A 23158-nucleotide genomic window follows, 5' to 3' on the forward strand; every position below is an offset into this window, starting at 1 on the left:
TGCAACGTCACAGTAGCCAAAAATAATCTGTTTCAATGAGGATAAAATACTAAACATGCAAGTGATTAATTTAACATGAATTAATGCATATAAAGGTGCAATATGCAGACATTTCTGCCATTTACTGGTTGCTAAAATGCTAATAGTTTGCTTAATTTCAGTTTATGTGACAAAACAAGCAATTTATAGTATAGTAAAGAATCATTGTACCATCTAAACCGCTGGAAAATATATGTTCAATTACCATAAATATTGTATTTTCAACTGTTTGAAGCTGGTGTACAAAACCAAAAGTAGTCAAAAAGATGCAAAAAGGAAACTTAAAAACAGGAGCATAGAAATTGCACACAAAGAACAGATCTACCGCTTCTTAGACTTGCTTTCAATGAGAATGACAGATCTAGAAATAACATTTCTACATGAATTTGGTCACTATCCAAAAAGTTACATACTGCAGCTTTAACTATTACTATAATTTACAGTTGATTTTACTTTTACCACCTCTGCAATTCTGTCCTGCATCAGTAAGATGACCAATTTAGGCCAGGAAGGTAGGATGGACAGAGTAGGCCAGTAGATACAGGCAGCTGGCCAATTTTTTCCAGCTAGGAGGCTGGTAGATACACGCATAGTTGTAGGCTACCACCGCGGAGGAGAAGCGTCACGTGTACATTCCACTCACATGTAGAAGTTGCCGCTGCATGTGGGGGAGCGCGCGCTGTCATGGAACGAAAGTGTGGGATGAGCTAATATTTTTTGCTGATAATGTTTTAGCCCCGGAGCATTTTGCGGAGAAGGAGACAATACCAAGCGGATGGAACAATATTGGAGAATGACCTATTTTCAACGGCCAATAAATCAACCTTGTTGTCAAGAATCCACGGTGGACCGACTGACGGGTGCACATGGGGACATATAAATGGGCTGTCGGCGGCTTTTGAAGATGCCAACTGGCATCTGCTTGAGAAATAGTGGGCTGCTTGAGAAATCGTGGTATATTTAGAATAAACGTATAGCCTAGGCTGTAGTCTCACTAGCCTGCCTATATAATAATGGGAAGATTGTGTAATTTCATTTGATTACACTATAGCAGCATTCTCACGCCACAGGACACAATTCCCACGTGCGGTTTTCATAATCCAACATCTGAGCAGTGTTTTCCCTGCGGCTCCCAGGGAGCGGGGACTGAGCTCACACATTCACACGTGCGAGCTGTTCGTTCCGCTGCCTCCGTCAGAAGATCCGCGCCTCGGCTATTCGAAATGAGGACGGCAACCCGACCCGTGGCTGTTTGAAACTATAGGCCTACTCGGCATCTGTGGCACGGCGCTGAGTGGGACGCTATCTGCAGTGATAGGGAGGAGGACGAGTCTGCTGTCCGCTATACCCCAGCCTGGTCCCCGCGTACCGTACAGACATGGAGCCGCTACCGGAGCAGAACTGCACCATGTCAAAAAAGAGAGCTATAGCTAAAATCTTCAAAGTTCGCAAGAGGAGACAGATGCTTTTCGTTCAAGTCTGTTTTATCTGCAGTTTTCTATGTTTGGCATGGTGCATGTCCGCCCTGCTCACAAAAACAGGTGAGAAGAATACGAGGGGAAAGGGATCCCAGGGTGGCCCGGGAGGAACGCGTTTATAATCACCAGACTGTGTGGAGCAAAAAATGAATTTCATGTGATTGCGCAAATTGGCACGCACTGCATTGGTGCTAAATTAATATATCATAAATCTATGACATTATGTCTCTAAAGGTCCTTCTGCTTGCCTGCCTCAGAATATACATCCGCTAGAATCGGCATAGCGGGACGCTATAATAATAACCATGGTTCGGGATGGAGATTTGTGTTTTTTTGTGGCATGCGCGTCATGTCCCATTTTGGGAGATTCTTGCATTTTCAACAAAAATGACATGTAGGCTGCTCATGATTTCAACTAGGCAGGCAGGCAGCACACCTGACTGTTCTGTTTGTAGAATGTGTTGATTCCCACTGCATCTGGGACACTCATAAAAGTATAGTTTATGGCCCTGGCTGACTCACGTGGAGAGGTAATCGCAGTGTTTGTTTGTGTGTGTGTGTGTGTGCAGGTTCTATAATATAATGTGAGTGGCAGGTCATTCTCAGTCAGTTTTGATTTACACCAAATACTGTATTCCCTTCTTCAAGACTGTCATAGACATGTTTGTTTTTGTCTCCTATTCATTTTATTTGACATGTGCTGTCTCTGTCGCCTTGGCCTCATATGAGAACTATTGGGGCACGCGGAGGTGGGTCCCTCGCCCGCTGGGTGGGTTTGTGGAGACCATGTCGGTTTCAACCAGCCTTACTTCAGCCAGAATATGACCTCTCTGTTTAACTGTATTACATCCTTCTGAAGAAAACTGAAAAGAGACAGGACAACAGTATCTATTGTCAGTATCAGATCATAAAACCTGTTATTTTTTTTGTATAGAACATGATTCAACACACATTTACCTGTATGCACTTAGCCCTTTTGGTGCCATACATTATGTGTGAGAGCTGAAAGAGAATAACTATTACCTACGTTTACAAAATTATTTACAAGGACATAAAATATTCTATATGAACTGTGACAAGTCCTTGAATTATTACTTCAGGAGAGGTCACTCAATTGTCAGTGTTAATCTGTTGTTCTTGATCACTGAATAAATTGTTACATAAATGTTACAAAATAATGGTAACAATAGAAAGATAGGGATAGTGGGGAACAGTCAAGACTTGGCTTTGAATCAGCAATTTATTACAGGACAAGCCATGGAAATAGTATTATGGCATTATGGTATTAAATGTTCTATCGCCAATATCGAATAATCACTTTTTGTCAACATTAAGTTAAGTACTCCAGAATGCACAATCATTTCAGAGGCAAGCTGTCACGACTTCCACCGAAGGTGGCTCCTCTTCCTGTTCGGGTGGCGCTCGGCGGTCGTCGTCGCCGGTCTACTAGCTGCCACCGATCCTTTTCCCTTTTCTTTTGGTTATGTCTGTTTTGTGTTTCACCTGGTTTCATTTTGGTTAATTAGGGGGGTGTTTAATTCGACATTTCCTTTGGGGTTTTGATTGTTTTCGTTTGAACTGTCAGTGAGTTTGGGTTTCGTTTGTATTAGCTCATGTTTTACAGGTGTTTTTCCCTAGACTGTGTCTGAGTGGGGTTTTCGTGGCTGTTGCTGTAGTCCGGTGTTCATGTTGTTTTTTGAGCTAGTTAAATAAAACGCCCTTTTCTTTGGAACTTGTTTCTCCTGTGCCTGACTCCACACCCACATCTCCTTGGGGAGATCTGACACAAGCATTTGTGAATGTGTCCATGTTTGATGCTGTCTTGCCTTTGATATTAATTACCCCTCACTTATTGATGCCAGATTAGTTCACAACTGGTGTGTGGAGATTTAATGAACCACACATCCATCAGATTCCTGACTCCTAAAATATGTTCATTTCTGTAACTTTCTCCACACACACACACAAACACACACTCACACACACAATAAGTCACAGGGCTGGTGTGTAAATTCTTTCCTACTTACCATTTCACGTTACACTTGCATTAGGGCTCGCTGTATCATAAGACCCATTTTTATATGGTGCCATAAAAGATGTCTCTGTAGTCGTATGTCCCTGTTTGAACATAATAGGGCGCTATCGAGTTGAACCAGGTGTTGGAACCGAAAGGATTTTCCAATCGTTCCATTCCGAGCAGAACCCATACTTGTTTGGTTCCGTTCCAGTGCTCTGACCAGCATAATAAAGTTCTGAACCGGTTCAAACCCCCAAAAAGTAACGGTTCATATTGTTCCTTTTCATAGATTTTTTACCTCCTAAAATCCACATTGTTTTTAAATTTAGCTTGTGAATTTACTCAAATGTGTATGTAAATTGTAAAGTATTTTTGTCTCTGTCTTTTTCGTTATGTGTCAGACCCCAGGAAAACTATCTGTTACCATTGGCATTGGCTAATGGGGATCCTGATAAAATCTAAATCCACCAATTTGCTTGGATAGAGCAGCGCTATGGAATGGGTTAACTAGTTGTTTACATGTTTGATGGACAGATACGTGCTTGAAGCACTGAGCATCATGAGATGACGTGAATTGGAAGGTGTTTAGACTATTACTAGCATCATAACTACACTGTTTTACATAATTATATACTAGACATTAGGAATATTTTTGGAACAACAAATGACATTATTAACCGGATCCCAAGATTAGAAAATAACGGTTATTTTCAGGGACACTAGAGATCACATTCGTTTCCGGTTTTGTTTCCCTTCCTCAAATAACTTAGTTATTTTCCAGGTTTAGTTTTTTCCCCCTGAACCTGTTCCAACCCCTGATTTGAACATCAACTGTTTGGATAAAATCTGTCACAGAGAGAGTTCACTAATTGTATTAGAATGTATTTTACTAGGCAAGTCAGTTAAGAACAAATTCTTATTTACACTGACAGCCTACCAGGGAACAGTGGGTTAACTGCCTTGTTCAAGGGCAGAACAACAGATTTGTACCTTGTCAGCTCGGGGATTCGATCCAGCAACCTTTCGGTTACTGGCCCAAACCTCTAACCACTAGGCTACCTGCTGCCCCAGAATAACAAGGAGCTTAAGGGATTATAACAAATGATATCATGTATAAGAGGATGGAAGATACATCACCACAGACAAGCAACTGTTAGAGCTGGAAATAGCACTGTCTTGTCCGTTGTAAGCAGGCTTGTTGTTTTACATGCAAACGAGTCCTATTATATTCAGTCACGCAGTGGCATCAGGTGATTTATATGTTGATAAGTTGATAAAGCACAACACAGAGCTCAATAAGTATTATAGACTGCCATCCTTATAGCATTGGTTAGTCCTAACTACATTTTAAGCTTCTGGCTTCCTGGTTAGACCTTCCTAGATTTATTTCCAGGGATTCTCCAAGTGGGGAGTGGTTGCACCTGGGACGGTCACTGTCCACTCTCTTGTGGCGCTGAACTTTCACATTTCAGTGTTGTCGCTCTGCTTTAATGGTGCTGAATATCTGACCACCTCTATTACAGCTTGTTTGTTTAATCGACATTGGACCTTTTGCTCCTCTGACAGATTCACCACATAAATCTGCACCACATCAGCCCTGGACAAATTAAATGCACTATATAGGGAATAGGGTGCCATTTGGAATGCAGGGTGTCAGTGTTTCAATACCTGTCTCTTTCCTGTTGTAGGACATGGTCTGGTCCTGGAGCAGGGGCTGGCTGACACATCTGACCGTCTGGGACGCAGGCTGATGGCCTTGGACGGGGACAATAACACACGGGATAAGAATTGCACCGAGCCAGGTAGGTAGTGTTCCCTAACCCTTTACCCCTACCATTACCCTAACCCTATACCCTAAACCTGCAGAGAGCCAGATAATGTCTCTAAACCTGCACTGAACAAGGCAGTGTGGTAGTGAACCCTAATTTTGTCTGGAGCCATGTTGTGTATCTTATACCTGCACAGAGCTAGATGCTGCACTGTACCCTAAATCTGAACAGTCAGCTAGCTACTGCAGCTTGGGAGGACTTCATAGGAAAGCTCTTCAGAGTGTGTTATACAATGGCACAGCCCTCATGCTTCCTACAGCCTACACATGCTCTGAGTCAGTCAGAAAAAGAACAGATGGAGTGAGATGGGAAAAGATTGGTTACCTTAGATGTTTCACTAAATCTACCACCACTAGCTCTCTAATTGGTCTATTTGTTCGTCAGAAGAGCCACAGTTTTTACTACTGTGGTAGTGGTGCAGATGAGATTTGCAAATGTGGGCAACCTGGGTGTCCAGGTGGGTGGGTGGGGTCTCCAACTGAATGACGAATGAGATGAGTTAGTGTTGGAGGCACAGGATGGAGCTGTAAATCTTAACTATGTAGGCGATAAGGAGAGAGAGAGAGAGAGAGAGAGAGAGAGAGAGAGAGAGAGAGAGAGAGAGAGAGAGAGAGAGAGAGAGAGAGAGAGAGAGAGAGAGAGAGAGAGAGAGAGAGAGAGAGAGAGAGAGAGAGAGAGAGAGAGAGAGAGAGAGAGAGAGAGAGAGAGAGAGAGAGAGAGAGAGAGAGAGAGAGAGAGAGAGAGAGAGAGAGAGAGAGAGAGAGAGAGAGAGAGAGCAGAGGACTGAAGCCTGACAGAAAGCAAGCTCAATTACTGGTCCAGTTCAGCATGCAAAACCATGATGTTCTGTTCTGCACATAATCATTTCAAAATTATGAACGTAACAAATGATAATATCATGGCGGAACTGACGGTGGTATCATGACATTTTAAATAAAGCTTTTCATTGCTGTGTGTTCACTTTTATTAAATTTTTTATTCTTCCTCTTTTGGAGCTGGTCTCAATTTGATCTTTTTTTGAGGGTATATTGATTTATCATTGGTTCATTTATGATGCACTTATGTGTTCATAATGATGCTATAATAGTATACACAACCTTCTGCATCAGAACAGCACACAACAGTGCTGATAGTTCCCTTCCTGACAGGACCATTGATGTGCTGATAGTCCCCTTCCTGACAGAACCACACAACAGTGCTGATAGTTCCCTTCCTGACAGAACCACACAACAGTGCTGATAGTTCCCTTCCTGACAGAACCACACAACAGTGCTGATAGTTCCCTTCCTGACAGAACCATTAATGTGCTGATAGTCCCCTTCCTGACAGAACCACACAACAGTGCTGATAGTTCCCTTCCTGACAGAACCACACAACAGTGCTGATAGTTCCCTTCCTGACAGAACCACACAACAGTGCTGATAGTTCCCTTCCTGACAGAACCACACAACAGTGCTGATAGTCCCCTTCCTGACAGAACCACACAACAGTGCTGATAGTTCCCTTCCTGACAGAACCACACAACAGTGCTGATAGTTCCCATCCTGACAGAACCACACAACAGTGCTGATAGTCCCCTTCCTGACAGAACCACACAACAGTGCTGATAGTCCCCTTCCTGACAGAACCACACAACAGTGCTGATAGTCCCCTTCCTGACAGAACCACACAACAGTGCTGATAGTTCCCTTCCTGACAGAACCACACAACAGTGCTGATAGTTCCCTTCCTGACAGAACCACACAACAGTGCTGATAGTTCCCTTCCTGACAGGACCATTGATGTGCTGATAGTTCCCTTCCTGACAGCACACAACAGTGCTGATAGTTCCCTTCCTGACAGCACACAACAGTGCTGATAGTCCCCTTCCTGACAGCACACAACAGTGCTGATAGTCCCCTTCCTGACAGGACCACACAACAGTGCTGATAGTCCCCTTCCTGACAGGATCACACAACAGTGCTGATAGTCCCCTTCCTGACAGAACCACACAACAGTGCTGATAGTCCCCTTCCTGACAGAACCACACAACAGTGCTGATAGTCCCCTTCCTGACAGAACCACACAACAGTGCTGATAGTTCCCTTCCTGACAGAACCACACAACAGTGCTGATAGTTCCCTTCCTGACAGAACCACACAACAGTGCTGATAGTTCCCTTCCTGACAGGACCATTGATGTGCTGATAGTTCCCTTCCTGACAGCACACAACAGTGCTGATAGTTCCCTTCCTGACAGCACACAACAGTGCTGATAGTCCCCTTCCTGACAGCACACAACAGTGCTGATAGTCCCCTTCCTGACAGGACCACACAACAGTGCTGATAGTCCCCTTCCTGACAGGACCACACAACAGTGCTGATAGTCCCCTTCCTGACAGGACCTTGGATGTGCTGATAGTCCCCTTCCTGACAGGACCATTGATGTGCTGATAGTCCCCTTCCTGACAGGACCATTGATGTGCTGATAGTCCCTTTCCTGACAGGACCTTGGATGTGCTGATAGTCCCCTTCCTGACAGGACCTTGGATGTGCTGATAGTCCCCTTCCTGACAGGACCTTGGATGTGCTGATAGTCCCCTTCCTGACAGGACCATTGATGTGCTGATAGTCCCCTTCCTGACAGGACCATTGATGTGCTGATAGTCCCCTTCCTGACAGGACCTTGGATGTGCTGATAGTCCCCTTCCTGACAGGACCTTGGATGTGCTGATAGTCCCCTTCCTGACAGGACCTTGGATGTGCTGATAGTCCCCTTCCTGACAGCACACAACAGTGCTGATAGTTCCCTTCCTGACAGGACCATTGATGTGCTGATAGTTCCCTTCCTGACAGGACCATTGATGTGCTGATAGTTCCCTTCCTGACAGGACCATTGATGTGCTGATAGTTCCCTTCCTGACAGGACCATTGATGTGCTGATAGTCTCCTTCCTGACAGGACCATTGATGTGCTGATAGTTCCCTTCCTGACAGGACCATTGATGTGCTGATAGTTCCCTTCCTGACAGGACCATTGATGTGCTGATAGTTCCCTTCCTGACAGGACCATTAATGTGCTGATAGTCTCCTTCCTGACAGAACCATTGATGTGCTGATAGTCTCCTTCCTGACAGGACCATTAATGTGCTGATAGTCCCCTTCCTGACAGGACCATTAATGTGCGGATAGTCCCCTTCCTGACAGAACCATTGATGTGCTGATAGTCTCCTTCCTGACAGGACCATTAATGTGCTGATAGTCCACTTCCTGACAGGACCATTAATGTGCTGATAGTCCCCTTCCTGACAGGACCATTAATGTGCTGATAGTCTCCTTCCTGACAGAACCATTGATGTGCTGATAGTCTCCTTCCTGACAGGACCATTAATGTGCTGATAGTCCCCTTCCTGACAGGACCATTGATGTGCTGATAGTCTCCTTCCTGACAGGACCATTGATGTGCTGATAGTCCCCTTCCTGACAGGACCATTGATGTGCTGATAGTCTCCTTCCTGACAGGACCATTAATGTGCTGATAGTCCCCTTCCTGACAGGACCATTGATGTGCTGATAGTCTCCTTCCTGACAGGACCATTAATGTGCTGATAGTCCCCTTCCTGACAGAACCATTAATGTGCTGATAGTCCCCTTCCTGACAGGACCATTGATGTGCTGATAGTTCCCTTCCTGACAGGACCATTAATGTGCTGATAGTCTCCTTCCTGACAGGACCTTGGATGTGCTGATAGTCCCCTTCCTGACAGGACCATTGATGTGCTGATAGTCTCCTTCCTGACAGGACCATTGATGTGCTGATAGTCTCCTTCCTGACAGGACCATTGATGTGCTGATAGTCTCCTTCCTGACAGGACCATTAATGTGCTGATAGTCCCCTTCCTGATAGGACCATTGATGTGCTGATAGTCCCCTTACTGACAGGACCATTGATGTGCTGATAGTCCCCTTCCTGACAGGACCTTGGATGTGCTGATAGTCTCCTTCCTGATGTAACAATTTAACTTTATGTCTGTCCCCTCGCACCGATCGGGGCGCGAACCAGGGACCCTCTGCACACATCAACAACAGTCACCCACGAAGCATCGTTACCCATCGCTCCACAAAAGCCGCGGCCCTTGCAGAGCAAGGGGAACCACTACTTCAAGGTCTCAAAGCGAGTGACGTGACCGATTGAAAAGCTATTAGCGCGCACCACCGCTAACTAGCTAGCCATTTCACATCCGTTACACTCACCCCCCTTTCGACCTCTTCCTTTTTCCGCAGCAACCAGTGATCCGGGTCAACAGCATCAATGTAACAGTATAACTTTACGTCCGTCCCCTCGCCCATACCCGGGCTCGAACCAGGGACCCTCTGCACACATCAACAACAGTCACCCACGAAGCATCGTTACCCATCGCTCCACAAAAGCCACGGCCCTTGCAGAGCAAGGGGAACCACTACCTCAAGGTCTCAAAGCGAGTGACGTAACCGATTGAAACGCTATTAGCGCGCATCACCGCTAACTAGCTAGCCATTTCACATCCGTTACACTGACAGGACCATTAATGTGCTGATAGTCTCCTTCCTGACAGGACCATTAATGTCCTGATAGTTCTCTTCCTGACAGAACCATTGATGTGCTGATAGTCCCCTTCCTGACAGGACCATTGATGTGCTGATAGTCCCCTTCCTGACAGGACCATTGATGTGCTGATAGTCCCCTTCCTGACAGGACCATTGATGTGCTGATAGTCCCCTTCCTGACAGGACCATTGATGTGCTGATAGTCCCCTTCCTGAGAGGACCATTGATGTGCTGATAGTCTCCTTCCTGACAGGACCTTGGATGTGCTGTCTAATAATAGAAGATTGTGCTATTTTTAGACCACAATACAGCAGTGAGCTGTACAGTATAGACTGACTGACTCTGACTGACTGCTACTCATACGTCAGAAAAAAGCAGGGACAAAGACAAACCTTAGAAAACCACTGACGACACAGACATTTTATTACTCTGTTCATTTGAAAGAATGAAGTTATTCAAATGGGATAACATGCAGTCATCATTGACAAAAAAGCAAGTTGTAGTTAAGCTGCTCACATCTGTTCACACTGCCTAGCCTGTGTTGACATACACATTGCCATCCTTTGTGTTTTGAACAGCTGGACACATTTCTGGTGGTTTAGTAGATGAATTGAAAACATCAAGGCACAGCACCTAACCCCTGAGTGCTGAATTAACGAACTGGAAATATTTTATGGATTCAGAATAGAGTAAAACACATCTGGCGAGTTCAGTTCGTGAAGCAGACATTCAGAAGGCCTTATACTGCAATCAATTAATTAATCAATCAAATGTATTCATAAAGCCTGTTTTACATCAGCAGATGTCACAAAGTGCTTACAGAGAAACCCAGCCTAAAACCCCAAAGAGCAAGCAATGCAGATGTAGAAGCACGGTGGCTATGGAAAACTTTCTAGAAAGGCAGGAACCTAGGAAAGAACCTAGAGAGGAACCAGACTCTTCGGGGTGGCCAGTCCTCTTCTGGCTGTGCCTGGTGGAGATTATAAGAGTACATGGCCATTAAGGCCAGATCGTTCTGAAAGATGTTCAAACATTCATAGATGACCAGCAGGGTCAAATAATAACCACAGTGGTTGTAGAGGGTGCAACAGGTCAGAACCTCAGGAGGAAATGTCAGTTGGCTTTTCATTACTGAGAATTCAGAGGTTGAGACAGCTGGTGTGGTAAAGTGAGAGAGAGAGAAAGAGAGAGGGAAATGGAGAGGGAGAGAGAGGGCCGAAACAGTAGGTTGGTGCTGCAGTGGATAGCTGCCATCTTACGAGCTCCTGACCAATTCGGCTATTTTGTGTGTTTTTTTTTTACACTAATCAAAACTTTTTTTGTCCATAATATTTCCGCCATCATTTCCTATGACCGAAAACAGCTGCTGGACCTCAGAACAGTGGACATCAGAATAGCTGTGTATATACTGCTCATTCCGGAACAGGCCCTAATCCCCGGAACTCGAAGAGAAAGAGACGGCGCAAGATTTGCAAATCCCTGACGAGACGAGACATCCTTAGTTCTATTGGCGAACATAAAATCACTAGAGAACAAAGTGGACGAGCGCCGTTCCAGACTATCCTATCAAGGGCACCTGAAGAACTGTAATATCCTATGTTTCTTGGAGTATGAACAAGGACATGGATAATATACTCCACATCTGGAGCAGGTTGAGAGCTTCAAGTTCCTCGGTGTCCACATCAACAACAAACTAGAATGGTCAAAACACACCAAGACAGTTCCCCCTCAGGAAACTAAAAAGATTTGGCATGGGTCCTGAGATCCTCAAAAGCTTCTACAGCTGCAACATCGAGAGCATCCTGACTGGTTGCATCACTGCCTGGTACGGCAATTGCTCGGCCTCTGACCGCAAGGCACTACAGAGGGTAGTGCGTACTAGAGGTCGACCGATTAATCGGAATGGCCGATTAATTAGGGCCGATTTCAAGTTTTCATAATAATCGGAAATCTGTTTTTTTGTGTGTTTTTTTTACACCTTTATTTAATTAGGCAAGTCAGTTAAGAACACATTCTTATTTTCAATGACAACCTAGGAACGGTGGGTTAACTGCCTTGTTCAGGGGCAGAACGACAGATTTTTATCTTGTCAGCTCAGGGATTCAATCTTGCAACCTTACGGTTAACTAGTCCAATGCTCTAACCACCTGCCTCACGAGGAGCCCGCCTGTTACGCGAATGCAGTAAGAAGCCAAGGTAAGTTGCTAGCTAGCATTAAACTTATCTTATAAAAAACAATCAATCAATCAATCATAATCACTAGTTATATCTACACATGGTTGATGATATTACTAGTTTATCTAGCGTGTCCTGCGTTGCATATAATCGATGCAGTGCGCATTCGCGAAAAAGGTCTGTCGTTGCTCCAACGTGTACCTAACCATAAACATCAATGCCTTTCTTAAAATCAATACACAGAAGTATATATTTTTAAACCTGCATATTTAGCTTAAAGAAATCCAGGTTAGCAGGCAATATTAACTAGGTGAAATTGTGTCACTTCTCTTGCGTCCATTGCACGCAGAGTCAGGGTATATGCAACAGTTTGGGCCGCCTGGCTCATTGCGAACTAATTTGCCAGAATTTTACGTAATTATGACATAACATTGAAGGTTGTGCAATGTAACAGGAATATTTAGACGTATGGATGCCACCCGTTAGATAAAATACCGAACGGTTCCGTATTTCACTAAAGAGAATAAACGTTTTATTTTCGAGATGATAGTTTCCGGATTCTACCATATTAATGACCTAAGGCTCATATTTCTGTGTGTTATTATGTTATAATTAAGTCTATGATTTGATAGAGCAGTCTGACTGAGCGATGGTAGGCACCAGCAGGCTCGTAAGCATTCATTCAAACAGCACTTTCGTGCGTTTTGCCAGCAGCTCTTTGCAATGCTTCAAGCATTGCGCTGTTTATGACTTCAAGCCTATCAACTCCCGAGATTAGGCTGGTGTAACCGATATGAAATGGCTAGCTAGTTAGCGGGGTGCGCGCTAATAGCGTTTCAAACGTCACTCGCTCTGAGACTTGGAGTAGTTGTTCCCCTTGCTCTGCATGGGTAACGCTGCTTCGAGGGTGGCTGTTGTCGATGTGTTCCTGGTTCGAGCCCAGGTAGCGGCGAGGAGAGGGATGGAAGCTATACTGTTACACTGGCGATACTAAAGTGCCTATAAGAACATCCAATAGTCAAAGGTATTTTATTTGTATTTATTTTATTTATTTCACCTTTATTTAACCAGGATGGCAAGTTGAGAACAAGTTCTCATTTACAATTGCGACCTGGCCAAGATAAAGCAAAGCAGTTCGACACATACAACAACACAGAGTTACACATGGAGTAAAACAAACATACAGTCAATAATACAGTAGAAAAATAAGTCTATATACAATGTGAGCAAATGAGGTGAGATAAGGGAGGTAAAGGCAAAAAAAGGCCATGGTGGCAAAGTAAATACAATATAGCAAGTAAAACACTGGAATGGTAGATTTGCAGGGGAAGAATGCGCAAAGTAGAGATAGAAATAATGGGGTGCAAAGGAGCAAAATAAATAAATACAGTAGGGGGAGAGGTAGTTGTTTGGGCTAAATTATAGATGGGCTATGTACAGGTGCAGTAATCTGTGAGCTGCTCTGACAGCTGGTGCTTAAAGCTAGTGAGGGAGATAAGTGTTTCCAGTTCCAGAGATTTTTGTAGTTCATTCCAGTCATTGGCAGCAGAGAACTGGAAGGAGAGGCGGCCAAAGGAAGAATTTGTTTTGGGGATGACCAGAGAGATATACCTGCTGGAGCACGTGCTACAGGTGGGTGCTGCTATGGTGACCAGCGAGCTGAGATAAGGGGGGACTTTACCTAGCAGGGTCTTGTAGATGACCTGGAGCCAGTGGGTTTGGCGATGAGTATGAAGCGAGGGCCAGCCAACGAGAGCATACAGGTCGCAGTGGTGGGTAGTATATGGGGCTTTGGTGAAAAAACGGATGGCACTGTGATAGACTTCATCCAATTTGTTGAGTAGAGTGTTGGAGGCTATTTTGTAAATGACATCGCCGAAGTCGAGGATCGGTAGGATAGTCAGTTTTACGAGGGTATGTTTGGCAGCATGAGTGAAGGATGCTTTGTTGCGAAATAGGAAGCCAATTCTAGATTGAATTTTGATGGAAGAAGTTTGGAACCACCAAGACTCTTCCTAGAGCTGGCCGCCCGGCCAAACTGAGCAATCGGGGTGAAGGGCCTTGGTCATGGAGGTGACCAAGAACCCAATGGGTTCTCAACTGACAGCTACATTAAATAGTACCCGCAAAACACCAGTCTCAACGTCAACAGTGAAGAGGCGATTCCGGGATGCTGGCCTTCTAGGCAGAGTTCCTCTGTCCAGTGTCTGTGTTCTTTTGCCCATCTTAATCTTTTATTTTTATTGGCCAGTCTGAGATATGGCTTTTTCTTTGCAACTCTGATTAGAAGGCCAGCATCCTGGAGTCACCTCTTCACTGTTGATGTTGAGACTGGTGTTTTGCGGGTACTATTTAATGAAGCTGCCAGTTGAGAACTTGTGAGGCATCTGTTTCTCAAACTACACTCTAATGTACATGTCCTCTTGCTCAGTTGTGCACCGGGGCCTCTTACTCCTCTTTCTATTCTGGTTAGGGCCAGTTTGTGCTGTTCTGTGAAGAGGTTAGTACACAGCGTTGTTCGAGATCTTCAGTTTCTTGGCAATTTCTCACATGGAACAGCCTTCATTTCTCAGAACAAGAATAGACTGACGAGCTTCAGAAGAAAGACCTTTGTTTCTGGCCATTTTGAGCCTGTAATCGAACTCACAAATGTTGATGCTCCAGATACTCAACTAGTCTAAAGGAGGCCAGTTTTATTGCATCTTTAATCAGCACAACAGTTTTCAGCTTGGCTAACATAATTGCAAAAGGGTTTTCTAATGATCAATTAGCATTTTAAAATTATAAACTTGGATTAGCTAACACAACATTCCATTGGAACACAGGAGTGATGGTTGCTGATAATGGGCCTCTGTATGCCTACAGTATGTAGATATTCCATTAAAAATCATTCATTTCCAGCTACAATAGCCATTTACAACATTAACAATGTCTACACTGTATTTCTGATCAATTTGATGTTATTTTAATGGATAAAAAAGGTGCTTTTCTTTAAAAAACAAGGACATTTCTAAGTGACCCCCAACTTTTGAATGGTAGTGTATATATTTACAAAAAATATATATGGGGGATTGGAAATGATGCAGACAATTACATTGATGGAAGCTACAATCTATCTGCAATATTACAACTGATCTACCCCCTAAAAAAATATATAAAAAATGGTCATCTCTACCGCCTCTGATCTGGCGGACTCACTAAACACGCATGCTTCGTTTGTAAATGAGTCTGAGTGTTGGAGTGGGCCCCTGGCTAGCCTTAAATAAAAACATAAAACAATAAAATGGTGCTGTCTGGTTTGCTTAATAAGGAATTTTTTATTATTTAAACTTTTACTTTTGATACTTAAGTTTATTTTAGCAATTACATTTACTTTTGATACTTAAGTATATTTAAAACCAAATTATTTTAGACATTTACTCAAGTAGTATTTTACTGGGTAATACTTGAGTCATTTTCTATTAAGGTATATTTACTTTTACTCAAGTATGACTGTCACGTTCCTGACCTGTTTTCTCTTGTTTTTGTATGTGTTTAGTTGGTCAGGGCGTGAGTTGGGGTGGGCATTCTATGTTATGTGTTTCTATGTTTAGGTTCATTGTCATTTAGCCTGATATGGTTCTCAATCAGGGACAGGTGTTTTACGTTTCCTCTGATTGAGAACCATATTAAGGTAGGTTGTTCACACTGTTTGTTTGTGGGTGATTGTCTTCCGTGTCTGTGTATGTCGCACCACACGGGACTGTTTCGTTTTCGTTCGTGTATGTAGTCTGTTCCTGTTCGTGCGTTCTTCGTGTTTATGTAAGTTCGTTTGTTCAGGTCTGTTGACTTCATTTATTGTTTTGTAGTTTGTTCAAGTATATTTTCGTCTTCGTTATTATTATTATTAAAATTCATTATGTATTCATCACATGCTGCATTTTGGTCCAATCCTTCTCGCCTCTCCTCATCCGAGAAGGAGGAAAAATATGACGACCGTTACAGAATCACCCACCAACCAAGGCCCAAGCGGCGGAATAAAAAGCAACAGCAGCGATCGCAGGATTTCTGGACATGGGAGGAAATACTGGACGGTAAAGGTCCATGGGCTCAACCTGGAGAATATCGCCGCCCTCGTGAAGAGCTGGAGGCAGCTAAAGCCGAGCGGCTGCGGTATGAGGAGGCAGCACGGAAGCAGGAGAAGGATCTGGGCTACACTACGTGGGAGGAGATCGACAGGTGGGCGATCGACCCAAGGAGAGTGCCGGAGCCCGCCTGGGATTCTCTGGCACAGTGTGAGGAGGGATACCGGCGAATGGAGGCAGCACGACGACGCGGTAGGAAGCCTGTTAGTCAAGCCCAAACATTTCTTGGGGGGGGGGGGAGATAAAGGGTAGTGTGGCGAAGTCAGGTAGGAGACCTGCGCCAACTTCCCGATCTTACCGTGGAGAGCGAGAGTACGGGCAGACACCGTGTTATGCGGTAGAGCGCACGGTGTCTCCTGTACGTGTGCATAGCCCGGTGCGGGTTATTCCACCTCCCCGCACTGGCCGGGCTAGATTGAGCATTGAGCCAAGTGCCATGAAGCCGGCTCTACATATCTGGCCTCCAGTACGTCTCCTCGGGCCGGCATACATGGCACCAGCCTTACGCATGGTGTCCCCGGTTCGCCTACATAGCCCAGTGCGGGTTATTCCACCTCCCCGCACTGGTCGGGCTACGGGGAGCATACAACCAGGTAAGGTTGGGCAGGCTCAGTGCTCAAGGGAGCCAGTACGCCTGCATGGTCCGGTATATCCGGCGCCACCTCCCCGCCCCAGCCCAGTACCACCAGTGCCTACACCACGCACCAGGCTTCCTGTGCGTCTCCAGAGCCCTGTTCCTCCTCCACGCACTAGCCCTGTGGTGCGTGTCTCCAGCCCATTACCACCAGTACCGGCACCACGCACCAAGCCTCCTGTGCGTCTCCAGAGCCCTGTTCCTCCTCCACGCACTAGCCCTATGGTGCGTGTCTCCAGCCCATTACCACCAGTGCCTACACCACGCACCAAGCCTCCTGTGCGCCTCCAGAGTCCTGTGCGTCCTGTTGCTGCTCCCCGCACTAGCCTGAAGGTGCGTGTCCTTAGCCCGGTACCTCCAGTTCCGGCACCACGCACCAGGCCTACAGTGCGTCTCAGCCGGCCAGAGTCTGCCGTCTGCCCAGCGGCGCCTGAACTGCCCGTCTGCCCAGCGGCGCCTGAACTGCCCGTCTGCCCAGCGGCGCCTGAACTGCCCGTCTGCCCAGCGGCGCCTGAACTGCCCGTCTGCCCAACGCCGTCTGAACTGTCCGTCTGCCAAGCGCCGCATGAACTGCCCGTCTGTACTGAGCCTTCAAAGCCGCCCGTCTGTACTGAGCCTGCAAAGCCGCCCGTCTGCCATGAGCCTTCAGAGCCGTCCGCCAGACAGGAGCCGCTAGAGCCGTCCGCCAGACAGGAGCCGCTAGAGCCGTCCGCCAGACAGGAGCCGCTAGAGCCGTCCGCCAGACAGGAGCAGCCAGAGCCTTCCGCCAGACAGGAGCAGCCAGAGCCTTCCGCCAGACAGGAGCAGCCAGAGCCTTCCGCCAGACAGGAGCAGCCAGAGCCTTCCGCCAGACAGGAGCAGCCAGAGCCGTCCGCCAGACAGGAGCAGCCAGAGCCGTCCGCCAGACAGGATCAGCCAGAGCCGTCCGCCAGCCAGGATCAGCCAGAGCCGTCAGCCAGCCATGACCAGCCAGAGCCGTCAGCCAGCCATGACCAGCCAGAGCCGTCAGCCAGCCATGACCAGCCAAAGCCGTCAGCCAGCCATGACCAGCCAGAGCCGTCAGCCAGCCATGACCAGCCAGAGCCGTCAGCCAGCCATGACCAGCCAGAGCCGTCAGCCAGCCATGACCAGCCAGAGCCGTCAGCCAGCCATGACCAGCCAGAGCCGTCAGCCAGCCATGACCAGCCAGAGCCGTCAGCCAGCCATGACCAGCCAGAGCCGTCAGCCAGTCCGGAGCTGCCCCTCAGTCCGGAGCTGCCCCTCAGTCCGGTGTTGCCCCTCAGTCCGGTGTTGCCCCTCAGTCCGGTGTTGCCCCTCAGTCCGGTGTTGCCCCTTAATCCAGTGGGGTTAATTTGGAGGGTGGTCATTGGGAGGAGGCTACAAAAGCGGGGATTGACTATGGTGGGATGGGGACCACGCCCAGAGCCTGAGCTGCCACCATGGACAGATGCCCACCCAGACCCTCCCCTAGACTTTTGGTGGTGCGTCCGGAGTTCGCACCTTGAGGGGGGGGTTATGTCACGTTCCTGACCTGTTTTCTCTTGTTTTTGTATGTGTTTAGTTGGTCAGGGCGTGAGTTGGGGTGGGCATTCTATGTTATGTGTTTCTATGTTTAGGTTCATTGTCATTTAGCCTGATATGGTTCTCAATCAGGGACAGGTGTTTTACGTTTCCTCTGATTGAGAACCATATTAAGGTAGGTTGTTCACACTGTTTGTTTGTGGGTGATTGTCTTCCGTGTCTGTGTATGTCGCACCACACGGGACTGTTTCGTGTATGTAGTCTGTTCCTGTTCATGCGTTCTTCGTGTTTATGTAAGTTTGTTTGTTCAGGTCTGTTGACTTCATTTATTGTTTTGTAGTTTGTTCAAGTATATTTTCGTCTTCGTTATTATTATTAAAATTCATTATGTATTCATCACACGCTGCATTTTGGTCCAATCCTTCTCGCCTCTCCTCATCCGAGGAGGAGGAAAAATATGACGACCGTTACAATGACAATTGGGTACCTTTTCACCAGTGCTCCTCTTCTCCACTCCTGACTACATGTCCTGCTGCTGCAGGAAGAAGGTGTTGCCTATACAACCAAATACTTTGCTTTTTTCAGCAATGAGCAACAAAGTTTAATCACGTTTGTAAAGTCCATGTAACCACGGAATTGGACTCAATCGCACTAATGCCCTGCCGTCCCGTCTTCCACTGTCCGTTACACCAGAAAATGAAATAAATGACGGTCTTCATCCATAATCGTCGGTTACATGATTATACGGTAGTTGTGCCACCCCTAATTATCACTCTGACGTCACTTCTGGAGTGGTGTTGAGAAGTACACAGCTGTACTGTGCAAAGGTCGTCTGTCTGTCTGTCTGGGGCATAAGGCAGAAAGGAGCTTTGCGTGGTTGTTGTTTAAAATTGTAAATGTGCTGTATGCCTGCGATTTGTCCCGGCCCCACCAATCCACTCTACACCAGATACCCCTCTATCTGTCTCGCCTTCATTTCATTTCCTTTCAATAAACACAAACAATATGAAAGGAGGGTGGATATCCAAACAAAGTCCTAGTCTTCTAAGACAGTCAACAATGTTCAGTATCTCCACATTAGTAGCTGTAGCATTGCAGCTGGTATCTGCAAGATGCAAAGCCATATCCCAGGTACAAAGCAAGCAATTATGTATGTAATGAGTTAATTATGAGTCTCATCTGAGATAATTAGATGTGTATTTTCATTATTGATTTACTCTGCCATTAAAAAGATCAAAAGCAATTATATAATTATTATGCCTTCTTAATGCTAAAAATGCATCATCCCTTTCAATAAAGCACCAGCATCACTTTTATCCTTCAACTTGAATTTCAACCATCATTACAAATCAGGAGTCATATTTAGAAAATGTTTAATATTTGGCAATGATAAACATAATGTAGTGTATCTCAGCAGGCTTTGATATACCTAACAATTGTTTTTCTTGGCCTTGAGAATGAAAGTAAGTAGCTAAATATGGTTGTCATTAGTAATGGCTAGTTCACAGAGACACTCTTTAGCTCAAAGAGGAATCATAAACCCCACTTCTCTTTCTTCTGCTCTTTGTGTTTGTAGTGTTCAGACAGAGTAGAGTACGTCTCTGAAATACCTCCAGCTTCCTTAAGGAATAGAGCGCACTGGAGTTAGTCATTACTACTGGGATTTAGAGAGGGAGAGAGAGGGGATAGAGAGGAAGGGAAAGTTAGAGGGAGGGATGAAGGGAGCGAGAGAGAAAGGGTGGGAAAGAAAGAGAGGGAGAGGGAAGGAGGGGGGAGCGAGAGGGAGGGGGTGAGGGGAGAGGGAGAGAGAGAGAGAGAGAGAGAGAGAGAGAGAGAGAGAGAGAGAGAGAGAGAGAAAAAAGTAGGCAAGTTGTTGTTGCTTGTAGTTTTTTGCATAAGCAGTGCAGTCAGTTGCCCTAGAATAGTCAGTCAGGGGGTTATTTTTAAGATGTTGATTTTATCTAGTGAAGCCAAGGGAGTGCTCCCTGAGATAGGTATTTTTTAAGAACACAACAAAACCAAGAAACATGATAGTAGAGGGACAGTAGTAATAAGCCATTTGGTTGTTGTCCTAAATATGCCACCATACACTACCTACTGTTTATACACACTACTAGCAGTCCCATTGTAGGTTTCACATTCCTATTCAGGTCTCCCCCGGGAAAATAGGGATTATATCCTGGTTGAATAAAGGCTAAATTAAAATGAAATTCAAGTTTTAATGTCACATGCACAAGTACAGTGAAATGCCTTACTTGCAATCTCCAAACCCAACAATGCAGTAATCAATATCAATGTAGCACCAAAAATAACATACGGTAGAACAAAAACACAGGAAATAAGAACATGAGAAAGTAAGAAGCTATATACAGGATCAGTCCCAATACCATATTTACAATGTGCTGGGATACTGGAGTGATGGAGGTATTAGTTATGCATGGTTGACTCACCCGCAGTCACTGTGGTTATATCTGTGGGGCGGGCGGGTTTAGTGTCATGAAATATTCTGTGCATGAATGGCGGGTGGGCTGAATAAAAATAAAACGATACCTTAAAAATCCATGAATGTATCATTCTTGTGCAGTTTATATCTATAGGCTACATTGAGGTTTTATTTTCATTATTTTAGGCCAGCCTTTCTTAAAGTATGGGTCGCGATGTGTCAGAGTAAATGTATCATTATTTCATTAATTACTGGAATTGATTTGGCCAAGTGCGTCTGTGCTCTCTGTTCAGTGCGCTCTCTGCTTAGCAGCGGTCTCTAGTTTGGTAGCTGCGCGAGTGGGAGAGGGAGATGCCTGTGTGTTTCGCGGTTTGCCAGATCTTTTTTCTGCAGTTTTCTTTACAAGAAGAGCGAGAAACTAATCGCTGTATATGCGTTTCATGACAATTGAGCTCAGTCAGAACTTGCAGCTAGCATGAGTGCATTTGATGACAGCGGTGAGTGATGGCGATTGGGAATGACAAGTCAGTGACAGACAGCGCATCATCTGCTGCTGAACGACAGCACACGACGCAGCGCTGTCGTTCAGCAGCAGATGCTGCGCTGTCTGTCACTGACTTGTCAGTGCGCCCACAATGTGTTTTGTGCGGGGAAGTGCTTAGTAATGAGTCTCTCAAAACGAACAAATTAATTAAATGACACGTCCTGACCAAACATCCACGTCATGGTGGTAAACCCAGGGAGTTCTTTCAGAACAAGGCAGAATGCTTCAGGAAACAGTGCTTCGACAGTGGAAAAGCAAGTCAGCTAGCAAGGCATTGTTGTCATTTTATACCAGGTGATGATAAGCAGAAATAAGGGAGTACTAACTATCATAGTAGTAGATGTGAGTTTCTTTTTCAAACAATCCCCTGGCCTTGTACACAGCTAATAGCTAACATTCGCCAAAGCAAGCTAGCTACTGATAGTGCAGCCCAAATAACAGTAAAGATGAAGATGAAAACTGATCAGACCTGCTGTACATCTTACTGTAGAAATTATTGTTGAAAGAAAGTCTAGGTTGGAACTGTTGCTGTTAAAATAAATGTAATAATTTTAATTCTTAACTGGAATAAACTGATTGAAGCAAGATGCTGTTTGAGGCAAACACTCACACAGTTCTGTGTTGCTCATCTACAGCAGGAAGTGGTCTCCTGCCTGACAGAAAGCAGTAGATGTTCTGATCCAGTTTGGCACCACATACCTATGCGAGTCAGGGTTCTCAACTCTGAAATACTTAAAAAACAAGTACAGAACAGTTTCAAGGCCGAGCATGACCTCGCACTGTCAAAAACGGAGCCCAAATAGACATGATTTTTGAAAACTTCAACCAGCCACATACCTCTCATTAGGACTGTGTGTGTGTGTGTTTTCTACATCTGTGTGATGTGATCAATCAGTTTATTCCAGTTCAAAATAAACATGATTTATTGTATTGTAACAGCACCACTTCCAACCTAAACAGATATGTACAGTTGAAGTCAGAAGTTTAAATACACCTTAGCCAAATACATTTAAATTCAGTTTTTCACAATTCCTGACATTTAATCCGAGTAAAAATTTGCTGTTTTAGGATCACCACTTTATTTTAAGAATGTGAAATGTCAGAATAATAGTAGAGAGAATGATTTATTTCAGCTTGTATTTCATTCATCACATTCCCAGTGGGTCAGAAGTTTACAGACACTCAATTAGTATTTGGTAGCATTGCCTTTAAATTGATTGTTTAACTTGTTTAAAACATTTCGGGTAGCCTTCCACAAGCTTCCCACAATAAATTGGGTGAATTTTGGCCCGTTCCTCCTGACAGAGCTGGTGTAACTGAGTCAGGTTTGTAGGCTTCCTTGCTCGCACACGCTTTTTCCAGTTCTGTCCACAAATGTTGTGGAATTGAGGTCAGGACGTTGTGATAGCCACTCCAATACCTTGACTTTGTTGTCCTTAAGCCATTTTGCCACAGCTTTGGAAGTATGCTTGTGGTCATTGTCTATTTGGAAGACCCATTTTAAAATGTTAAAATGTTATTTCACCTTTATTTAACCAGGTAGGCCAGTTGAGAACAAGTTCTCATTTACAGCTGCAACCTGGCCAAGATAAAGCAAAGCAGTGCGACGCAAACAACAACACAGAGTTACACATGGAATAAACAAACATACAATCAATAACACAATAGAAAAAAATCTATATTTTGGTGCCGGCAGCGACCGGTTGAAGAGCATGCATTTAGTTTTACTTGCATTTAAGAGCAGTTGGAGAAACGGAAGGAGAGTTGTATGGCATTGAAGCTCATCTGGA

The 23158-nt window shown here is 45.1% G+C and overlaps 1 protein-coding gene across 1 annotated transcript in view; it reads left to right on the top strand.

Annotated features, from left to right (window-relative positions):
* Nucleotides 1-1501: 1501 nt before the first annotated feature.
* The window catches only part of LOC120023237 (sodium/potassium/calcium exchanger 4-like), a 41470-nt gene continuing 19813 nt past the window's right edge, over nt 1502-23158 (top strand). The window contains exons 1-2 of the mRNA XM_038967282.1: nt 1502-1580; nt 5223-5336. Coding sequence (XP_038823210.1) covers nt 1502-1580; nt 5223-5336 — 193 coding nt within the window. The remainder of the gene's footprint in view (nt 1581-5222; nt 5337-23158) is intronic.

The sequence above is a fragment of the Salvelinus namaycush genome, chromosome 28 (assembly GCF_016432855.1).
Source record: "Salvelinus namaycush isolate Seneca chromosome 28, SaNama_1.0, whole genome shotgun sequence".
In the NCBI taxonomy this organism is placed as follows: Eukaryota; Metazoa; Chordata; class Actinopteri; order Salmoniformes; family Salmonidae; genus Salvelinus; species Salvelinus namaycush.